Raw genomic sequence first — 18,919 nt, forward strand, 5'->3', positions numbered from 1 at the left:
TAGAGGCAGCCAACCGTTTGGGGGCCATGGGCACATGTGACCGGGGGGGGATGCTGAGGGCACATTTTCTTGCACCCCCTTTGCAGGAGTCCCACTGCCCCTGTCTTCCCCCTCCTCCTGCCTCCACTGCTTCTGCCCCCCGCTCACTCCCTTCTCACCCTATTGCCACCCAACCACTGTTGCTTCTGCTGCCACCTCCCACCACGTTTACCTCAGCAGCAAGGAAGCAGAAGGTTAATGTGTTTTATTCCTTCAGATTGTGCTGCTGCTTTTAAATTATTTTTGATATTTATACTGCACACCAAGCTGCTCTGCAAGTCCTAAAACTGAAGAGCAAGAAAACAGGTTATTTGTAATAAATAATGCTGCTTTGAGTAAAAAACTGGAGAAATCGCCTCAGAATGAATTTGTTTACTGTGACCAGAATAACAAATGCAAGGACAGGAGGATGACAAGAGGACACTAAAAGGAGAAGATTTCCTCTGGAATCTTTTCAGAAGACTTTCATAAAAGGAACAAACATTATCAACCTTTAGGTTAAAGATTAAAAATCTATAAGGACAACAGAACGAACAGTTGTAAAACTGTGCCCGAGTTATAATCTCATGATAGGGCTGTATTTTATCAGTCATAATGGATTTCGCCTTTTTTCTGAACCCCTTCAAATTTACTTAAGAGAGCAATCGTATGTCCCCTAGACAGCGTCTGGGGAAGATAGGATTTTTCAGTTTCCCAGCTCCGAGCATGTAGACAGCTCTACAAGCTCATAGGTGGGAAACCATACTCCCCTCCCCCTCATAGCTGGGGCAGAGAGAACCGTGGCAGCTCATAACATGGAGCATGGACAGGGCAAAAAGAGGGCGTTCCCGGGGGCAGGGAGGGGAGGCGTCCTCAGAAGCTGTTTTAGACAGCTTCCTATGCTGTCTCCAGCCCTGTTCCCACCCCTCCCCGAAGTCGTACTTAGCCCAAAATCAGGCATCTAAGGCAAACTGCAGGGCAGGCAGAGCATGGGAGGAATCCTCTCCTCTGTGTTTTAGCCACCCTGTATTGTATAGGCGGTTACCTCCTATTTCAATAGGATTGTGTCCTTACTTCATGTGAAAATCCTTGTCTCTGCAGAAAAATTGGGATAATGCTGATTTAGCTCCGAGAAGCATTTTTGAAATTAGCAAAAGTTACACTACCAACTGCCATTTTCGCTGTGACATTTTTTTGTCATGACAGACTGCTCTCCTATGGTTGGGTAGGACTGAAAGTTAACTCTATGAAAGAGGATTTAAGACATGCATTCTCAAAAATTAAGACGTCCAGAGTAATGTAAAAAAACCCAAACCTGAATAATAAGTATGAAATAAACTACACCAAGTAGCAAGTGATATACACTAAGCCAAAACATAATGGCTCAATGTGTATGGTCTACCATGTGGCTGGTCACTTTGCTTGAATGGACATGTACCAAATACACTAATTTTAGTTAAATGAAGCTGGTTCCTCTTAGAGAACAAACCAAGCTGAGGAAGAGATAGCACATCCCAATTTGCTCTCTTCCTTGTTCCCACAGTTCCCTCACCCTCCACAGTCTTTCAATGTAATGAGGACGACATTATAAGTAGGAGTTAGAACAGACACATGAGATCTGCAACAAAATGGTGCAGTGTGGAGTGCTCCTGTTCAGTCTTCCAGCCAGTATTTCAAATATTCTTTCAACATACTCTACCCCATTCTCCCTCCCCGCAGCCGAAATCACTCAGTGCATGAGTTCACTAAGTTCACTATTAGTATAATGTCCTTCAAGTCTCAGTTGATTACACCCATCTCTTTCCAATTAGTGAAATTCAAACTCAGTTCACTATCCCGACAGCTACGAAAATAACATTTTCAGCAGAAATACATATGTCCATTTTTCTCCCCACCTGCTTTTAATTTTCGAGACTAAAATTTATATTTTTCATCTCCTCTCCAAAAAAATTCAATTTTACTGGTATCAATTTTGAATTATACCCATGAAGTATCATTGTTAAATAACATATTTAAGGGTGCAATACCTGTTCTGCAAAATACAATGAGGGCTCCCAGCCAGCATTCCCCATGCTGGCTGAGGAACGCTGGGAATCGTAAGACTTTTTTTCTGTCTAAACATGTATAGGATTGTGCCCTAAAGTTACTATATAATGGAAGCTTCAGCTATGAGTTTTAAATTGCTGCATTGTTGAACTGTGGCATAATTTAGAAAGCTACTTCACAGATGAATAATTTAGTAATAAAAGATGCCAGAATTTTCTAGAAGTAACCACTGCACAAAATTAGTTCTTAATAATCTATTTACCTTTATATTTAGATCAGTCACAACAAATGAAAAAACCAAAAGCATTTTGCTATAAATAATCTTATTTGCCTGAAGTAGCAATATACAAATAAAAATGCCTATTGGTCTACTCCCAAGGGCTAAATGTAAGAGGCGTGATCAAAACTTCTAGCTTCTAGTGTGTAGGGAGAGGAAATAAAGTGCCAGGCTTACTGGGAAGAAAGGGATGGGGTGAACTAATATATAACCAAAGAACAAAAAGGTCCAACCTGCAAAAAGAAATGAAAAACGAAACCAATTCTAATCTGAATCTGCAACAACAATAACAATAACAAGAGTATTGCAAGCCTCACTATATATAAATGTATTAATGACCTAAACCAGGGGTAAGCAACCTTTTGGGCCTGCAGACACATTTTACGTTTTTAAATGTGTTCACGGGCACCACCAAATATGCCTGTCTGAGTGGGTACACCTTCTTCCTCTTCCCCTCACTATTTCCTCTCCCCCCTCGCCTTTCTTTCCTCCTCTTTCCCACCCCCTGCACTCATAACCCCCTTCAACTCCCCCCCACACACACACACACACACTTGCTGCATTCAATTTATCTCCCAATCTGAGAGAGCACAGTTGGAGGGAATGAAAGCTGGCAGTAGTGAGAAAGGAAGGATGGAAAGGCCTTGGGAGGGCGTGCAAGGCAGCTGTGAGGGGAGGAAAGGCCTTGGCAGGTGAAGGGTAGAGTCTGGTGTAGTGCTAGGGGGAATGAAAGCCTGAAGTAGGGGCAGAAAAAGAAAGGCCTGTCACAAAATGGTCGAGTGTAACAATTAACTTGATAATAAATCAAAGGGGAAATGAAGTGAACATAGACTGAAGTTAGAACAGATATTCGGAAGGTAGCTCATTATTACTCTTATCTTCTGATTACCTGTTCTAACTTCAGTTACTATAAGATAAATAGGTAGCAAATTCTTCATTTTGTTGTTTAGTTATATGCCATGAAGATGATGTCGAGCTTAAGCACTAAAGAAAAAAGAGAAATATAAATTTTTGCATTTTACATGGCACCTGACTTGCCGGGTCATGCAACATAGGCAGCAGGGGGTTTTTGAGTGAGATCAGGGGTCCCCAACCCTGGTCTGTGGACCGGTACTGGTCCGTGGCCTGTTAGGAACCGGGACGCAGTAGGGGTGTGGGAACCCCCCCTTACCTTGGGTCCACGGGGGGGAGGCGACCCGTCCCTCCCCCCTCCCCCGGAATCCTCGCCGGCCCTGGCCGGCTCTGCTCCGCAGCAAGTACGCGGAGCTGCCAGCCAGCTCCAGCCCTGTTCTTTGCAGTAATAGCCTATTACTGCAAAGAACAGGGACATAAATGGCATCCGCTATGCAGACGCCATTTGCACCCCAGCGGCCGGAAGTCTGCCCCCAGCCGGAGCCGGCCAGCAGCTCCGCAGTGAGTCCAGGGTCAACAAGGATTGCGGGGGGGGGGAGGGACGGATTGCCCCCCCCGGACCCAAGGTAGGGGGGTTCCCACACCCCTGCTGCAGCCCGGTCCTATCCCCCCCCCGCCCGTCCGTGGAAAAATTGTCTCCCACGGACCAGTCCCTGGTCCCAAAAAGGTTGGGGACCGCTGAGTTAGACAAGTATCAACCTTAAAACAATGGGTTATTTGAGGATTGTCTACCCCTTCCACCTGGATTTGCACAACACGACAAGCCACAGCAAGTTGGGCACCCACATTTTTAGCAGCAGGCAAGAGGCAAGACCTTGGAGCAACTCCAGCATGCAGTACTGCCCAAGATAGTCAATGGTCTCAGTACAAAGACCTATTAAGAAACCAGTTATAATCTAGGTTTATGGTAAAACAACCCCTACCCCAGCAGAAGTTTGTCCAGTCCATCTGCAGTTTGATCCTGAACTGAATTTAAATGTATCCTAAAAACATCCATTTATCTGGATTGCTGAAACTAATCTTCCCTTTCTACCTTTTCCCTCCACTCCCCATCTCTTATGTGTTTAGTCTCCTATGCTGCAACCCAATGCTGACCTATCTGGAAGTAACTCCAGAGTAGAAATGTATAGGTTCACACTGTTAGCCTGCAATCCTAACCCTTACTAACTAGCTCCATTAAACACAGTGGGATTTACTTCAGAGTAAGCCTGAGTGCAAGATCGTCAACAGTGCGGGATTTACCTCGGAGTAAGGCTGCAAAAGCTCAGGTTGCAAACTCGTAAGCAAGCACTGCCTCTGTGTTTCCCATTTTGATGTCCGTAGAATAGTTGCAGCGCAATCCGGTGTTTGGGCTCCTTCACACTGAGTTTTACCCTGCGATCGAGATTGCTCCTTCACGGAATTTCGCGGGCTCTTTACATGGCGCCCCGAGCCTCCTGCACTAAATGCCCTTGGTTCCATTTTTAACTAGATCGCAGATAATGAGCTATCAAATTACTCCGTCATGTTCCGCTTCAGCTTCCTCCACGAAAGGAGTTAAAGCGGCAAGAAGGGAAGCGAGATCGATGAAAGATAACGGAAGGCTCAGATACGGGGAGATGGGGGAAGGAAGCGCGTGTAAAGGGAGACAGTGGTGATCCTGCATTTAAAAGGGAAGCAGAAAGCCCTGTTTTACATGCAGGATTTTAGGCTGGCGTAGAAAAGCCCTAAACGCCCTTTGTTCTATTTTTAAATAGATCGCAGATAACGAGCTATCAAATTACCCCTTTGTGTTCCGCTTCAGTTTCCTCCGTGAAAAGAGTAAAAGTGGCAAGAGGAGGAGCAAGAACAAGGAAAGCTGATGGAAGACGGGGAGAGGGGAAAAGGAGGGAGGCGAAAGGAAACACGAGAAAAAGGGAGTCATTGGGATCCTGCATTTAAAACGGAAGCAGAAAGCCGCGTTTTAAATGCAGGATTTTTTTTGTTTCCTCAAAAGTTACGTCCCACTGAGTTCCCTGGGGTTTCTTCCCCAGTAAACGCGCCTGTGGTTATAGCCTCAGGGGCTGCAGAAATACCTAATCCATGATGATAAAATGGACCTGCTAGTTCAGAGCGGCACGCCGTAATCCGTTTTGATAATCTGTATGTTACACGCACAGAACCCCAACTGTGAGGTAAGGCGCTTGGTGACGACCGGGCCTGGACGGCCTTCTTACCCGCTCAGCTCCGGAACGCTGGAAACGGCGGGACAACCTGCCGCCCCCTGCGCGCCGCGCCGCTCCCCCGCCCCGACGACGACGACGACAACAAAAACAACGGCCGCGAGCCACAGGTGTGCCGGCGCGTGACGCCAACCGCTACCTCGCCACGTGCATCGCGCGCGCACTGACTTCAGAATACTGGCGGCACGCGAGGCGGCCGTTAGCTGCTTCACCGCGGGAGGACAGTTCCGGCCTCGGCTCCGCCCACCTTCTTAGGCCCCGCTCGCTCCCGCTCCCTTTCGAAGTGTGAAGGCGGGGACGGCTGTGGCGAAAGTAGTAGCCGCCGCCGCCCTTTAATTCCTTGGATCGGAATATGCGGTACCGCTAAGCGGACTTTGGTAACTGAGCGCCGGGAGGGGGGACAGTGGCAAACAAGGGAGTAGAGGGCTATTGGGGGGGGGGGAGATGTTGCGCATGCGCGCTCGTTTCTGGTAGCTTTGGGGGCGTTGCGCGTGACGGGGGAATGTTGTGCGGCGCGAATCGAGCCGCGGCAGGAATTTCGAGGCTCATCTGTGGGCGCCCCGGAAGCTGAAGAAAACCAGAGGGTTGCAGATAGGTTTGCGGCTTCCCGCCCTCCACGGAGGCGGCTTCCCTTCGGTTTTTTTCTGCAACAAATCGTGTGAACTTCATCACATCCTTTCGTGAAATATACCATGCGCCTAAAGCGGTTTCTCCCTTTGAATTCTCCCGCTTCTACAAATCTTACAATTGATTTTTAACATACATAAAAATGGTACTTAATGTTAGTATATTAAAAGAAATCGAAATTTTCAAATCTGAAGTGGGACTTCTAACTGTCCACTGAGTTTAATTGGAATCCCAACCCATGTCCAGTTCCGTTTGATTTTTCTTACAACTTTCAGCCCTGTCCTGGCAACTACCCTGCATAAGGTTAGGCTCTTATGTGGCTTGCTGCACCACAGGGTAACTTTCTAGGCATTCAGTCAATGTCGACTTAATTTTACATATCACCTTTTCATCTGTAATGCTCAAGCTGACAACTTCTCAAATTTTAACAGGAATCTATTTCAGGTGCGTCCAATTCACATATTATGTCTAATTTTTGGCACTGAAGATGGAGTCCTTTCTATATGAGCAAGTGGGAGGAATGAGTCTTCTAAGATAGTTCATGGCACCTGCAGTTTTTGTTAATAATAATCTGCCCTACCACTGCCCTTTGTCTTCCTTGTGACATTTTAAAAATGGGTAACTTGCAGGACTTGTTCTTTGCTGTAAAATTCTAAAATGTGGAATCATTCTCCCCACTTCACTAGAACTATCACAGAAGTAACCATGTGTAGCTTTGAAATATCCAGTCTTTACAGCCATCAAAAAAGGCAAACTAGTTTAGGGTTTGAGAAAAAAAAATATTTCTGTGCACTAATATTGTACATGAATCATTGACTCTTGTATGCTGAAGAAGCTGACTAAATGCATGTGGATATGGCCTATTAAATCATACATTCTAAAAAGGGAATAGGGAGCAGTACATCTTTTCAAAACTGTCCCTTGCTAGTTTTGGTATTAATGCATAGAAAACTAAAACATTTTCCCATTCCATGGAATTCACTGCCACTGGTTGGTTACCTTTATTTTATAAAGGGCTAGATACAAGACTAGAAGATGGTATCCAACAACATTTGCTTGGATGATCAGGGTTTGTTTAATTTTTATATTTCTGTCGGCATGCTCAAGGCCATGAACAGAACCAGTATTTCATAAAACAATTTCACTGAGGCTGCAATATACTCACATGGGAGTAAGTACCACTGAATGTGCTGTGGCTTAATCGAATAAAATTATGTATCACTAGGGATTTATCATATGCTATTGTTTGTAATTAACCTTGGAGGGGAGGAATCCTATGGCTGCTAGTCAGCGGCTAGATGGCCATAGGATATCTGGTTTTCTGGGAACCGACCTCAGAGCCTGCGCTTCGAGGTCGGTTCCCGGAGAACTGAGCTTCTCCTCGTTCTGCGCTGCCTCACAGGCAGCACAGAACAACTCCACGCTCCGAAGAGGAGCGCAGAGTAGCCAAAACAGGGCATTCCGGGGTGGGGAAGGCAGAAATGCTGGTATGACACATCCTATGTGTCATCCAGCAGCCTCCTCCCCCGCTCCGTCTTCCCGCAGATAAATGCAGGGCAGGAGAAGCGCAGAGGGAATGATCCCCTCCGTGCTTCTCCTGCCCTGCATTGGATAGGCGGTTGCCTCCGAGTTTAGAGGCGGCCGCCTATCCCCATAGGATTGCACCCTTAAAGTTTTTTTTTTGTGGGTAGAGAAAAACAGGACAGGGTTGAGGACTGGTGTATATGGTCAAAGAGTAAGTGGCACAGGAGGTGAGCAACCCTGAAGAATATTATAAGTCTGCACAATGAATTTTAAGTTAATTCCCTTAATTTCTAGAAGTTTCCCAAATATTTGCCTGTACATCTATTTTGGTGTTTCTTTTTTACAGTATGGCACCTGAAAGTGTTAAAAAAAATGGAAATAAAAAGAATGATTGGTAAGCCTCTCCAGCCAGCAAGACCTGTGCGGCACTTGTCTCCCCATGGTAAGTATCTTGATGATTTCAGAGTACATGTTTAGAAATGGAGGACCAAAATAAATGTTACAATAATATGAAGAGGACAGAAGCATACAATTTCCTAAAGAAGTAAACATATTATTGATTTATTTCTACAGCGTCCCTTCCCACAGTATCATCAACCACTTTCAACTTCCAGGCTAAGTTTCCATGCAGCACTCCTGTTTGTTTGCATAATGAAATAAGTTCAGTAAGTATTAATCTAGTAAATAAAATTAATAATTTTCAATGGATTACTATGAATTGTTCCAACTGAACTTTGAACTCACTAGAAAGCTATCTGGCCCACTTTGCACATAACTAAACCATGGGTTAGTGCTATGTTCATGAGCTAAAACAAGCACGTAACTTGGGCTCTGTCCTCTGCCCCCTGCCCAACTGGGAGGAGGATGTAAGCGGTGTTTAGTTTTGCAGAATCCTGTTGCGTATGAACTGGAGATCATGGTTTATAACACATTCTGGTCATTTTCAAAACAAGCCAACATCACACCATGGATTATGAATTTGCCTTGTTAAGTTAACCAGAGTTTGTTAGAAGTTACAATCTCTGGTTTGTATGCAACGACAAGCTGGGGTTCTGTGAAAGTGACGCTAAAAGTTGCCGAAGCCTTCCTCCTAACAGCGGATGAGGGGGGAGCTTGTGAGCCCCAGTCTCACTCAGGCTTGTTCCAGCTCGCACATGCAGTGCTAAACCATGATTTAGTGCAAGGGTGGGCAGACTTCAGTCATTGGGATCTACTTTGCTTTTTACTAGAAAACTGAGCTAGGTTTATTTATTTATTTATTTATTTCGTGTCCAGATCAAACTTTGCTCTGCCAAAATGTAGCCACCGCCACAGCTTTGTCATTAGCTTGCTGTATCATCAACAGTTCAAGACTCAGGCAGTAATCAACACACCATTAGCTCGGTCTTGGGCTTCTCCACATTCACATAATGTATTGTCATCAACCAGCAACCCCCACTTAAATAAATTCATCTTACACCTTGGTACCCCCACCCTCATCCTATTCATTGTCCTCCAAACTATATAAGGGAGAATATTTCCAGCTGCCATTTCTTCCTTTGTTAAAATACTCAAGTCGCTACACTCATTCCTCCATTTATTTATCCGATTCTGTTCTTTGGTCCCTTCTAGGATATTAGTTCTTGACATAAAGCTCTTTCTAGATCTAAGTCGACAAATTGGGGGAATATAACCGCTCAAAGGGTGACGAGAGTCAGTCTCTTGCTTAGTTCTTTCGGCATCTGCTTCTACTTCCCTTCTAATCTTAGGTGGAGCAATGCCAACAAGAGAATATAGCTTATTAACGGGCGTCGGTTTGAGGCATCCTGTCACTATGCGCATTGCCTCATTCACAGCAATATCTACTTGCTTCGCAGTGGAGTCAATTATCTATTGCACTCCTGAGTCACATACTGTATATACAGATACAAACATACATCTGGGTTACTATAGATCAGGGATTCTAACACAAGAAGTGGCCAGTAGAGCTGCACAAAGATGACCTGATAAAAGGTAACCAATTAATACACCCATTTTATAGATGAGGACTACAAAGGCTAAGAGATAAGCAATTAGCACAAGGCCAGCCATGGCTGAGATTATTTGACAAGTAAAATATAAAGTTCTTCCCTCCCACCCCAAAAAGCCGATTGTGTTGGGAAACCCTTGCTGGTCTATTGCAAATCTCCCAGAAGATCCCAATCTACAATTTGCCTGCCCCTGGTTAAGCGTTACGTCAGCATATGATCTCTCAGTTTCAGTGTTCAGTCTGCAAAATGAAAATAACGATTTACCTTGAGATTGTAAGGATGAATGAGAAATGGATTTTTAAGTACACGATCGAATGGCCATAACTATTTCAGTCGCTGTGACTAGGAGGGGGTTGGATTCGATGGTCTCGTAGGCCCCTTCCAACCCTACTATTCTATGACTACTAAATCAGAAGTAAATAGTTACCTTGCATTTATTTACTCAGCAGTTTGATTTGGTTTTGTACATGTGAGTACTTTTCAGCCAACACTTTTTAATTTTCATATTTTATGTTGGCAGAAAGAATGGCACCTGGAATAGACTATTAAGTATTAGACTTTCAAGTTTTAGTCTGTTGGCCATGCTGACTGGGGATGATGGGAGTTGTAGTCACACATATCCAGAGGGCACCACGTTGGGGAAGACCATTCTACTCTGTTTTTCCTTAGAAATTAATTGTGTTCATATAGAGTAGTTTGAAAAGTAGTGTCTTATTCTGTCAAGGAACCCTTTAAATGGGAGCATTAAGACTGACATAGTCAATAGACAAAACTTCACTTCAAGACACCTAATCTTAAAATGTTGATAGTAACTTTGTCATTTTTTATTTAATTGGCTCATGCTTATTAAAATTAATTATTCAGGTTGTATATGCACAACATTGTTTTATCTGCCGGTATGACATGTAGTATCTTCATAAATACCATTTTACTGGTTTTGAAAAGAAGTTAGTGTTTGGGATTCTATGGTAGAATAAGTGGCATGCGTATAGTCTTGCAGACCATCAGTCTGCAAGACTATATAGACCATCAGAATTGTTATATGTAACAATTAAAGGCACATCTTCACACTTGTTGTGCTTTGGTACTGCCCCTCATTGCTAGCTGACTAAAGGTGCAACCCTATGCCTTTTTAGACAGAAAAAAGTTATACAACTTTCAGCATCCAGCCAGCCATGCTGGCTGGGGCATGCTGGGAATTGTATGAATTTTTTCTGTCTAAGGGCGCAATCCTATGTCCCTTAGATGGCATCTGGGAGACAAAGGATATTTGGGTTTCTGGGATCTGAGGTTGGAACCAGGGCTCTGACCTCAGAGCCCAGAAACTGCGCTCCCCCGCCCCCCCCCCCCCCATAGCCAGCGCAGTTCTCTCCACACCGGCTATGTCTCCATGTTTGGAAATGGAGTGCAGAGATGGCAAAAGGGGGGCTGTCCCAGGGGCAGGGAGGGGAGAAGACCGTGGAAGCTGCGTTATGCAGCTTCCTTTGTGAATTCCGGCCTCCTTCCCTCCCTGAAGCCATGCCTGTACTGGCAAAATCACCCATATAGGGAAAATGCAGGGCAAGGATTGGAGGCTGCCGACTATCAAGACTCGGACTTCGGAGGCTGCCACCTGTCAAGATAGGATTGCACCCTAAACGTTCATAGGATTGCACCCTACATGTGGTATCATTTTTGTGTTGTAGTGTTTTTAAGTCAGCGGAATTAAGCAATATTCTTTGCTACTGCCCTTTTTCATGAATTACTGTCAGCCACCTTGAGCACCATTTTTTGTTGTTGAAAGGCAGGGTATGAATCAAATTTAAAATACCAGAAAATAATTATAGACACCTGTAAAACATCAAGATCCTTCTTTTGTTTTAAAATTTTAGATGTGTAAATCTAATGGAATGCTGGTCTTAAATGAAACTTTGGTTCCTAGTCTGTCAGAGCAACATAAACCTGAAGTCACAAAAGGTAAACTTTGTGAAAGTAAACTCAGAATAATTCTATTAAACTATTAGAGAAGTGTGAACTCTTGAAATAACACCATATATTGTTTTATTTGGGGCATGTCTTGATGAGCCAGTCATATTGCTTCAGGTTTGACTGAGGGGGTTTTTCTAGGTTTGCCTGAAGCCACCTACTGCTTGATCTATGCATGTTTACATATAGTGTCCCTCAGGCTGCAACCTTAATCTTGTCTAATATTTTTCAAGTTAATAAATATTTAGAATTGATTTGAGAAAGTAAAATGAGAATTTGCTTGTGCTCAAGAGCTCATTCAGCAGATACTGCTCATGCCAAGAGACATTTTTATGCATCAGAGGTTAATGGGATAATCTACATAGTTGCTTGACACTTTCTGTCCCTTCAAAGTACTATTGATACTGTTGAACTTTAAAACTATGAATAAATGGCTATTCCATGATGTGTAGAACTTAGAATTGCTATAGTTCAAGTAACATCGATATCAGCTTCCAAAAACCATCATTTTGCTGCTTGCACTGATGGTAACTTCCACACAGCTGCAGTTACCCATTGGTGCTGGTGATGTAAGAACAATTCAGTTGTATGGATTTTAATTCCTGATGTTCATAGGAAGATGTTGGGTTTTGTTTCATACCCCTAAGTACTTCTCAGCCCAACACTTTTTAATTCTCTAATTTTGCGTTGGCAGAAAGAATAACATATAGTAGAGATTTCCTTTTGAAGCTTTCAGGGGTTTCACTTGCCCAAAGGAAACCAGAATTTCTTCCTGATCATCCTGTTGTACTTGAAAAGCCAGTAAGTATTTGCATTTCAAACTGCATCTGTGGAAGAATTGAAGTGACTGTTCAGTGTGTTTAGGAGTACAGATTAATCGAGTACTGGAGTGAGCAGGTTGTATCCAGTGCAATGCTTGTGCAAGAAAAATTCCCCACCCCTTCTCCCCACTATAGCTCCCTGCACTTCGGAAAAGAAAATCCTCTCCTGAGGGTGGAGGGACCTTCACAAAATGCTTGGTGGAAGCAGTTTTTGTGAACATTGTTCCTGCTCACTTAAGCAGCCTCTAGCCAATCTCCTCCCACTGCAACCCTGCAGGGGGCTGCGGTGGGGAAGACAATATTGGGCTATTGTGTAAGTGACCTTGGGGGAGCAACCCAGTGTATTCCTCCTACTTAAGATTATTCTATGTTATTGCTAAACAGATAGCTCTACTAATACGCACACATCAATAAGCTGAATTCCTGGGAGATCTAGAAAAGGGTTTTGTTATTGAATGTTCTCTTTGGAAACATGTATGAACGTACACATATTCAGCAATACACCCATCTAACGGACCTTTGCTCTTTGACTGTAGCATGTCTTGGCAGACGTGACTCAATGAGACGCACACATCTCTGAAAATGAATTTTATTAAACACATGAATCAAAAACAAACACAGTGATTATTCTTGGGGATTAGCTGGTTGGCAATAGGCACTATATGAACCCTAGAAATAACTCAATTAGTTTACAATTGTAATTAGATCACAAACACTAGTATATATATTAAGCAAATGTAACAAAAGGCAAAGTGAATAATGTAGACATTCATGCACTGGCTTCAGGTGGGGAAACTAGCTTAAATGGCCCACTTGGCATCTAAACCCAGGGCTGTGGCACATGGAAGATTAGGCTGCAGACATACGTGGAAAGTCCACGTTCTACTGGGCTGGACTATCGTTCTCAGAGCTGTGGAAGTCAGGGTTAAGCAAAGTGAGGCCCTAATGCTGCTGAGACAGAAAGGTCTGTGGAGGTGAGACTGCAAAAGCAGGGAGAAGAAAAGTTCATGGAGGCTTTAGCAGTGGGCAGTGCACCCTTGCACACCATCACTGTGACAAAAAGGGAAGACAGGATTAGGGTTACCTATATCTAACACACTCACTCTGATTTCCAGTGCCCTGTGCTCTATTTGCCCCTTGTTTCTTCTTTCAGACACTTACTGTGCAGAATGGGGCTCCAGAATAATAAAAATAAAACAAATTTTAACAATTTGTTTTATGTAGATTGTGTGTTTCACATTATTTAAAAACTTTTTCAGAGTCTAGTCCTGAGCCATCATTAAAATTAGCATGTGCTAACACATTACCTCAAAGCTTCCTTAAATGTTTAATGTGAATATGCTTCATTAACTAAATTTGGGCTTTTTTGTTTTTTTAGAAAAACTACAGTTTACTACCCGCTGCACGCAATGATAGGTCTTTCTGAAGATGAGGAATGTGTCTTTTTTCACCACTAAAAATTAAGGGAATGTGATCTATAATGCCAGTAGACTGTAATTAAACTTATCTTTTACAGTTGGTGTACTCATCAGTTCATGTCAGAAGTAAAGCTATTTTCAACAGAGAACTTACTTAAATCAACTTCAAATTCTCTTTGATTTTTAACCAACATTGCACTGAGCTTTTATAGTGATAAAGGGGAGAACTGCTGGAATAAGACAGGATCACTGTCACTTGACAAGTTTGGGAATGTTGCATACTGCCATAGCTATTGGTGTCTTAGGGAGCAATCCTATCTGGATCGATGGTCACCTTCGACCCCAGGGGCAACCGCCTATCCAGTGCAGGGCGGGAGGAGTGGTGAGGAGCAGATCTCCTCCTAGCTTCCCCCACCCTGCTTTCATGGCTAGACAGCTGATTTCAGCTGTCTAGCAGCAGGAGCGCAGGAAGCGGTGACTGGGTCACACACGGGATGTGTCATACCGGCATTTCCGACTTCCTCACCCCGGCATGCCCCCAGGAATGCCCCGTTTTTGCCTCTCCATGCTCCTTTTCCGAGCGCAGAGTGCGAGGCTGTTCTGTGCTGCCTATGAGGTGGCGCGGGAGGGGGTGGAGGTCGATTCTCAGGGAACTGACCTATCTTATGGCCGTCTAGCCACTGACTAGCAACCATAGGATAGCACCCTTAAGGACTGTGAAGTTCACTTTACCTTTTGCTGTAACCAATTAGAAATATGGTGTGGTGGGGACACACTTTGTGGCTGGTTGCCACAAACTGCTGTCTCTTTGTGGTAATATGGAACTTGCAGTAAGTTTATGAACAACCACTATATACACTGGCTGGATTCGCGCAACACAACAACCCATACCCAGGGTTGAGTATGGGCTAAGTGTGGGTTGTTGTTGAACCATGGGTTGTTGTTGAAATGTGGGTTGTTGTGTTTTGTGAATCCAGCCAAGCTGACAAACCATAGTTTGTTAACCATAAGCAACCCACAATTCACAACCCAACAACAAACTATGGGGTCCCCTTCATGGTTTGTTAACATGGCTGAGTTTACACAACAACCCACAGTTCAACAACAACGTATAGTTCAATGACAACCCATACTCAGTCTTGAGTGTAAGGTTCTCATGTTGTGTAAACCCAGTCACTGTCTGTGATTTATACACATAAACCTAAGATACTGACCCATTCTTTTATTAAAAAAACACATACTTAAATCTCTTCCATTGAAATCATTGGGATTTTAAAATGTTTTAGTTTGGTTGGTAAAGCTTTACTTTTACCTTTTTTTTTGTAATGTTGGAACCATTTTTAATGAGCTTTTGAATACATGGTCTGTATTGGTCTGTATTAATAATTTTGTGTCTATACCTGTTCTTCCTCCCTCCCTGCCCCAGTTGTCCCTTTATGTTTTTTCCTCCTAGGTGATATTATCTGTAATTAACATGGCATTGAATGTAAATACTTGGTAAATCTTAGTTTCTCTTTTTCCTGTAAGTGAATAACATTTTTAGACAATCACTGTAATTCTTCCTTAATTAATAAACCAGGTTGGTTTGGGTGGTATTGATTTTAAGCAATGTGTAGATTTAATAATGTGATTATAAGCTACTGACATGTAAAGTTTGTATGAAGAAGGAAAGACAGAACCAGGAATAAAGTAATGGTGGCAAAAACACTTTACAAATGCAATTGTTTAAGCAAAACTTTGTTGTTTTGTTAAACAAAACTTTGAATGCCCTTAAACGTGGACCTATGGCCTGATTAGAGTCCACCAGGAGAAAGGCCTTCAGTGTGGTGGCCCTTTTTCTTTGGAATTCCCTACCTCTGGAGGTCAGGAAGGCACCAGCACTGGGTTGTTTTTGGCGCTTCCTGAAAACAGCTCTTTTCCAGAAAGTCTTCCTTGGTTAAGCAGCCTTGGTTTTATTGGCACTCTGTTTTTTAAAGAATAATTTTAATATCATGTTTCATTATTTTTATCTTTTGTTCATTTTATCTCTTGTTCACCGCTCCAGAATCTGTTTAGATGTGGAGCGGAATACAATAAATACATACACCCTGTTACATTAAAAAGCAGATTAATATATAAACATTGTGAGAATTCCATTATCCATTTATTAAACTATATGGAATTAATGTGTGGGTACTAATTAACTCACCCAATCTCCAATTCACATTATTTATAATGGATTATTAATACTGTTTCAGTTTCCCTTATCTGACTTTCCATGTAAAAAAACAAATTTTAATGTAACCATTTTGAATATTTCGCAACAGTTTAATCTGAATTTGGCTTTGAATGCAGTCCTAGAATTTAGTGGTGGGTGCTCTCATATGATCTGGGTAGGATTTCTGATCTAGTGTAGATGTACACTTCGTGGTTGCAAGAAGAACTGACCTTGACTTAGTGATGTGAAAGCTTGGGTGGAAAAAACCCAGAACGATCTGGGGAAAATGATCTTTTTCCAAGGGTTTGTTTTGTTTTTGAGAAATTGAAAAAAATGAACAACCTTGGATTGTGAAATATTTTCTTTAAGAATGCTGAATACAGTGTTTAAAATAAGGTGTTCATATATTGCTACTTGGCCTTTAATTCCCCCAAAATTTCTAAAAATAACGCAATAGGAAGACTAGAGATGTAAATGTTCTGGAAATTTTGAAGGCATGAGGAAAAATTATTTTTAATCCTCTATACGATTCCCATTATAGCTATTTCTTCTATTCCTTCTTCAACTTACGATGCAATCCTATGCACGTTTAGACAGAAGAAAAGTTCTACAACTCCCAGAATTCCCAAGCCAGCATGGCTGGCTGGGGCATGCTGGGAGTTGTAGGACTGTTTTCTGTCTAAATGTGCATAGGATTGCATCCTAAATGATCTAGGACACAATCCTATGCAGATCTAGGCCTATCTATGCAGATAGGCCGCCTCTGAACTTGGAGGTGACCGCCTATCCAAGGCAGGACAGGAGAAGCATGGAGGGGATTGTTCCTCCGCACTCCTCCTGCCCTGCATTTTCGGCTAGACAGCCGATTGTGGCTTTCTAGGCGCAGGAGGGCTGAGCGGGGGAGGAGGCTGCTGTACGACACACTGGATGTGTCGTACAGACATTTCTGCCCCAGAACACCCCATTTTGGCTCCTCTTGCGAGCGCGGGGCACAGGGTTTTTCCGTGCTGCCTCGCAGTGGGGGAAGTCAGTTCTCTGGGAGCCGACCTCAAGAGTGCGGTCTCCGAGGTTGGTTCCCGGAAAACCAGATATCCTATGGCCGTCTAGCCACTGACTTATTGGCCATAGGATTGCTCCCCTAATGTATCTTTTATTGATAGACATTTAGGGATGCTTCAAGTCATGCTCAGTTTTCCAACATAAGGCGAGTTACCATATAATTTGTGAAGAAAATGTCACTGATTGAGATTGCTTAAACGTTCTTCAGTTAAATGAGCTCAGTTACCATTCCCAATAGGTAAGAGAGTCTTCCCCAGCTACATAAGTTCCCAATAACTTTTTCTTCAGACCAGATTTCCTGAAACTAGGGGTGTACGAAACCCCGCTTAACTGGCTCTGCCGGGTTCCGCAGGTGGGGAGGAGGCGATCCATTCCTCCCCCCCAGAATCCTGCCCGGCTGGCTCCGCTCCACAGCCAGGCCACAGAGCCGCTGGCCGGGCAAACCTGCAGCGGGGCCTCCAGCCGCTGCCGGGCTGGTGCAGACGCAAATGGTGTCCTGAGTAGGGGGTGCCATTTGCGTCCCTATGGTAGCCCGTCATAGGCTACGTAAATATTTACGTAGCCTATAACGGCTAAAGCAGGGACGCAAATGGCGTCCCCTACGCCATTTGCGTTCCCGTTTTATCCATGATAGGGATGTACGAACGTCACTTACCTTTTTGAAGGGTGACATTCACAGTGGGAGGGAGACACTCCGTCCCTCCCCCTGAAATTCTCTCCGGCTGGCTCCACTCCGCGGAGCCGCCGGCCGGGGCCACCCGCAGCCAGACATCTGGCCACTGGGCAGCCTGCAGGGACGCAAATGGCGGCTGCCGTAGCCGCCACCATTTGCATCCCTATATTTTGCCGTGATAGGCTACGTAAATATTTACGTAGCCTATCATGGCAAAAAAAACAACCAGCGAACGCAAATGGCAGCGGCTACGGCGGCCACCATTTGTGTTCCCTTTTTTTTTTGCTGTGATAGGTTACGTAAATATTTACGTAGCCTCTTACGGCAAAAAAAGGGGGGGATGCAAATGGCGGCCACTACGCCATTTGCATTCTTTTCTCTTTTTTTACCGTAATAGCCTACGTAAATATTTACGTAGGCTATCACGGCAAAAAAAAGGGGGAACGCAAATGGCAGCCGCCGTAGCCGCCACCCTTTGCGTTCCCTTTTTTTTGCCGTGATAGGCTACGTAAATATTTACGTAGCCTATCATGGGCTACCATAGGGACACAAATGGCGTCCCCTACTCATTTGCGCAGCAGCAGGTAGGTGCTCCGTTTCGTGGGGTGGAGGGGCGGGGGGCTCTGTTCCGCCACAGATTCCGGGGGGCCGAATTCACTGGAATTCGGCCCCCTGGGATCCGTGGTGGAATTCTCTAGCATCCCTACCTGAAACTCCCCTTTCAGAAAATTCCTCAAAACAGGAACAGATGCTGTACAGCATTCTTCCTCTGCCTCCAGAGCTTCCTGCTTCTTCGGGCTTGTAGGATGATTCAGGTGTTTCACAGACTACTTGCAGAACTTCTCTCTGGTCAGACATAAAATAGGAATCTAAAATGTAAAACCTTTTTTGCTCATAAACATCTATTTGGTTTATTAAATTTAAATGTATAGTTTATTCAGACAATTGTTACAAATGTACTAACCAAGTTTACTTTTAAATGTGTTTTAATGATAATTTTATGAGCAAACCAAGTTATACATAATACATTTTATGTTCCTAAAGTAACAAAGTGGCTTTAGATCTGTAAAGAGTGCTATTTAAAGTACTGCATGCTTTTCAACCCCCCACCAACACCATTTCATCTTTTTCTGACACCCCCTGCCCCCGGAAAATGCCTTTTTTCCACGACT

At 43.7% G+C, this 18,919-nt stretch overlaps 1 protein-coding gene across 10 annotated transcripts in view; it reads left to right on the plus strand.

Annotated features, from left to right (window-relative positions):
- Window positions 1–5,734: 5,734 nt before the first annotated feature.
- C4H8orf88 (chromosome 4 C8orf88 homolog) overlaps window positions 5,735–18,919 on the plus strand; it is a 62,490-nt gene continuing 49,305 nt past the window's right edge. For 2 of the 10 annotated variants that reach the window (XM_084849157.1, XM_084849156.1), the window contains exons 1-5: window positions 5,735–5,831; window positions 7,952–8,047; window positions 8,179–8,270; window positions 11,486–11,570; window positions 12,274–12,380. In XM_084849157.1, coding sequence (XP_084705283.1) covers window positions 7,978–8,047; window positions 8,179–8,270; window positions 11,486–11,570; window positions 12,274–12,380 — 354 coding nt within the window. In that variant the 5' untranslated portion in view covers window positions 5,735–5,831; window positions 7,952–7,977. Of the gene's footprint in view, window positions 5,832–5,926; window positions 6,526–7,951; window positions 8,048–8,178; window positions 8,271–11,485; window positions 11,571–12,273; window positions 12,381–13,778; window positions 18,437–18,919 lie in introns of those variants that run through there. The other 8 variants (XM_084849160.1, XM_084849154.1, XM_084849162.1 and 5 more) reach the window with 7 other exon arrangements.

This window comes from Heloderma suspectum, chromosome 4 (assembly GCF_057233095.1).
Source record: "Heloderma suspectum isolate Gila_16-S chromosome 4, 16-S_ref, whole genome shotgun sequence".
In the NCBI taxonomy this organism is placed as follows: Eukaryota; Metazoa; Chordata; class Lepidosauria; order Squamata; family Helodermatidae; genus Heloderma; species Heloderma suspectum.